The sequence below is a fragment of the Chiloscyllium plagiosum genome, chromosome 17, assembly GCF_004010195.1.
Source record: "Chiloscyllium plagiosum isolate BGI_BamShark_2017 chromosome 17, ASM401019v2, whole genome shotgun sequence".
Lineage (NCBI taxonomy): Eukaryota > Metazoa > Chordata > Chondrichthyes > Orectolobiformes > Hemiscylliidae > Chiloscyllium > Chiloscyllium plagiosum.
In genome coordinates this window covers 1,083,472-1,086,829 of record NC_057726.1, presented here as the reverse complement: position 1 = coordinate 1,086,829, position 3,358 = coordinate 1,083,472, and the positions used below count along the sequence as shown (strand labels likewise).

Sequence of the window (3,358 nt, the reverse complement as noted above, 5' to 3'; positions counted from 1 at the left end):
CGGCCTATCACCCTCATCCTCACCTCCTTCCACCTATCGTATTCCCAGCGCCCCTCCCCCAAATTCCATTCCCCCTACCTTTCACCTCAGCCCGCTTGGCACACTAGCCTCATTCCTGAAGAAGGGCTTATGCCCAAAACGTCAATTCTCCTGCTCCTCGGATGCTGCCTGTCCTGCTGTGTTTTTCCAGCACCACATTTTTCAACTCTGCCTTCTGTCAGCCAACTAATTCTGAATCCAGACAGCCAAATCTCCCTGTATCCCATAGTTCCTGACTTTATGAATGAGCCTACCATGGGGAACCTTATCAATCTGTGGAATTCTCTGCCCAGTGAAACAGTTGAGGCTACCTCATTGAATGTTTTTAATCTATCCAGAAATAGATAGTTTTTGAACAATAAAGGAATTAAGTGTTATGGTAAGCAGGCAGGTAAGTGGAGCTGAGTCCATGAAAAGACCAGCCGTGACCTAATTGAATGGCTGAGCAGGTTCGACAGGCCAGTTGGCCTACTCCTGATCCAATTCTTATGTTCTTATCAGTTGAGGCAGCCAGATGAAGTGGCGGGCAAAGGGCTCATTTTCCAGTGGTAGAACCTCAGGGATTAAAGCCCCAGCCCTGAGTAAACAGACCTGTAGAGGGATTCCATTCCAATGTCTTTAGCAGCTTTAGACATCATCAGCTCTTCTGCATTGACCAGCAAGAATACTTCAATGTTCAAATCTCCTCTCAATTTGCTACCAGCTTCAGCAATGCCTAGCTTTCCTGGAGGGGCAGGCAGGATTTCCAGCTCTTTAGATGAACTTCTAATGTTTCCAATATAATCAATGTCTTACACAGAAGCGGTCAATTGGCTGGACACTTTCCGGTCAATTGCATCAATAATCTCGGTGCTCGCAAGGGACTTAGATTCCCATTTGATCCCCAAGGACAGTGGAGCGAAAGTGAATAGATGGATGTCCATAAATACAAATCTTTCAATTAATAGAGTCTCAGCTTGATATAATTTAATAATGGCGGCTGAGGGGTCTCCTCCTGTTCCTGTGGCCAGTAAATTCAGGGTGATTGAGGTGGGCGATAGTAGAACATACATCAGATATTTTCAGGTGTGCAATACCTGTCTCACCTCCAGCACACCCAGGTATTGGCCTCAGATTGACCATGTTTGGGCAAAATCAGAATGTTAACACTGGCTGATCTCAGTGTGGAATGTTCCAGGGACGCTGGTAATGCGAGTGACTGCTTCTGATGCTGATGACCCTCAGACTGATAATGCGGCTCTAGGCTACTCAATAGTGGGTGATGGAAGAGGAATTTTCCGAATTGATCCTGCGACTGGAGAGATTCGAACGGTTGGAGTGGGTCTGGATCGGGAGGTAAGAAAGAGTTCATAGAATCCGACTGCAGTGAGAGTGCAGTGAAGAAACTGGCATATTAGTGACATCAATGACGGAGGTGCACCAGTAGGGTTTAATGTAGAAATGTTCTTTGATGCCTCAGTGTAAATTGCCTTCTTATTTGTATCACATAAAGCAAGGAAGCTTGCAATAAATAGCAGGCATAGAATCAATCTCAGAAATGTTAAGTATTTGGAAAAACTTGCAGCTGTGAATTTAGGAACGATGCTTAGAAATAGCAGCATGATGTTTGGCAAACATGATATTTCGGGTCACTTGTGAAAAAATCAGAATATGATGGTAGTTGCAATGGGAATGTTCCATGTTGGAAAGAATGTGATCTAGTTTGTCCCAAGTGTCAACTTATTGCAAGTCTTAAATCTGTGTTGGGCACAGAATCAGGAATAGACCTTTCAGCCCCTCATAGCTGATCATCTACCTCTATGCCATATTCCCTCATTAATTTACTCAGTGGCTGAACTTCCACAATCTTCTGGAATTCCAAAGATTCACCACTCTGAGTGAAGAATGGGGCGGCATGGTGACTCAGTGGTTAACACCACATTCTCACAGCACCAGGGACCCGGGTTCAATTCCAGCCTCGGGCAATTAACGAGGTGAAGTTTGCACATTCTCCCCGTGTCTGTGTGGGTTTCTTCCAGGTGCTCTGGTTTCCTCCCACAATCCAAAGATGTGCAGATCAGGTGGACTGGTCATGCTAAATTGTCCATAGGGTAAGGTGCGTTAGAAACAGACCCTTCAGTCCAACTCGTACATGCTGATCACGTTTTCCAAATTAAACTAGTCCCACTTACCTGCATCAGGCCCAACTACTCTTCAACCTCCTACGCTCCATTGAGGAAAGTTCCAGCCTCCAGTCCCAGCAAAATCCTGGTGAATCTTTTCTGAATCCTTTCCAATTTAATAATATTCTTCCTACAGCAGGGAAACCAGAACTGCACATAGTACACCAAAAGTGGCCTCACTAACATCCTGCACAACCTTAACATGACTCAATGGTCTGAGCAATGAAGGCAAGCATGCTAAATGCCTTCTTAACCTGTGATGTTTACCTGTGATGCAGCTTTCAAAGAGCTATGTACCTGAGCCCCTCAGTCGCTCTGTTTGACAACATTACCCAGGGCCTTACCATTAACTGTATAAGTCATAGAACATTAGAACAGCACAGCACAGGAATGGGTCCTTTGGCCCATGATGTTGAGCCGAACATGCTGCCAAATTGAACTAATTCTTTCTGCCTGCCTTTGGTCCATATCCCTCCATTCCTTGTATATTCATGTACTTATCTAAAAGTCTCTTAAATGCTCCTATCATATCTGCCTTTACCACCACCCAGCAGCACATTGCGGGCTCCTACCACTGTCTGTGTAAAAACAAATTGCCCCTCATATATTCTTTGAACTTTCCCTCTCTCACCTTAAATGCATGCCCACAAGTATTAGACAGTTCAACTCTGGGGGAAAAAGGTCCTGACCGTCAACCCTATCTATGCACCTCAATTTTATAGACTTATTTCGAAAGACAAGGTCTGTTTAGGGATAGTCAACATGGCTTTGTGCATGGGAAATCATGTCTCACAAACTTGATTGAGTTTTTTGAAGACGTAACAAAGATGATTGATGAGGACAGAGCAGTAGATGTGATCTATATGGACTTCAGTAAGGTGTTCAACAAGATTACCCATGGGAGACTGGTTAGCAAGATTAGATCTCATGGAATACAGGAGAACTAGCCATATGGATACAGAACTGGCTCAAAGGTAGAAGACAGAGGCTGGTGGTGGAGGGTTGTTTTTCAGACTGGAGGCCTGTGACCAGTGGAGTGCCACAAGGATCGGTGCTGGGCCCTCTACTTTTTGTCATTTACATAAATGATTTGATGCGAGCATAAGAGGTACAATTAGTAAGTTTGCAGATGACACCAAAATTGGAGGTGTAGTCGA

The 3,358-nt window shown here is 44.6% G+C and overlaps 1 protein-coding gene across 2 annotated transcripts in view; it reads left to right on the top strand.

Annotated features, from left to right (window-relative positions):
- The window catches only part of cdh15 (cadherin 15, type 1, M-cadherin (myotubule)), a 107,884-nt gene that overhangs the window by 70,454 nt on the left and 34,072 nt on the right, over nt 1-3,358 (top strand). For both annotated transcript variants that reach the window (XM_043706475.1, XM_043706474.1), the window contains exon 5: nt 1,217-1,374. In XM_043706475.1, coding sequence (XP_043562410.1) covers nt 1,217-1,374 — 158 coding nt within the window. The remainder of the gene's footprint in view (nt 1-1,216; nt 1,375-3,358) is intronic.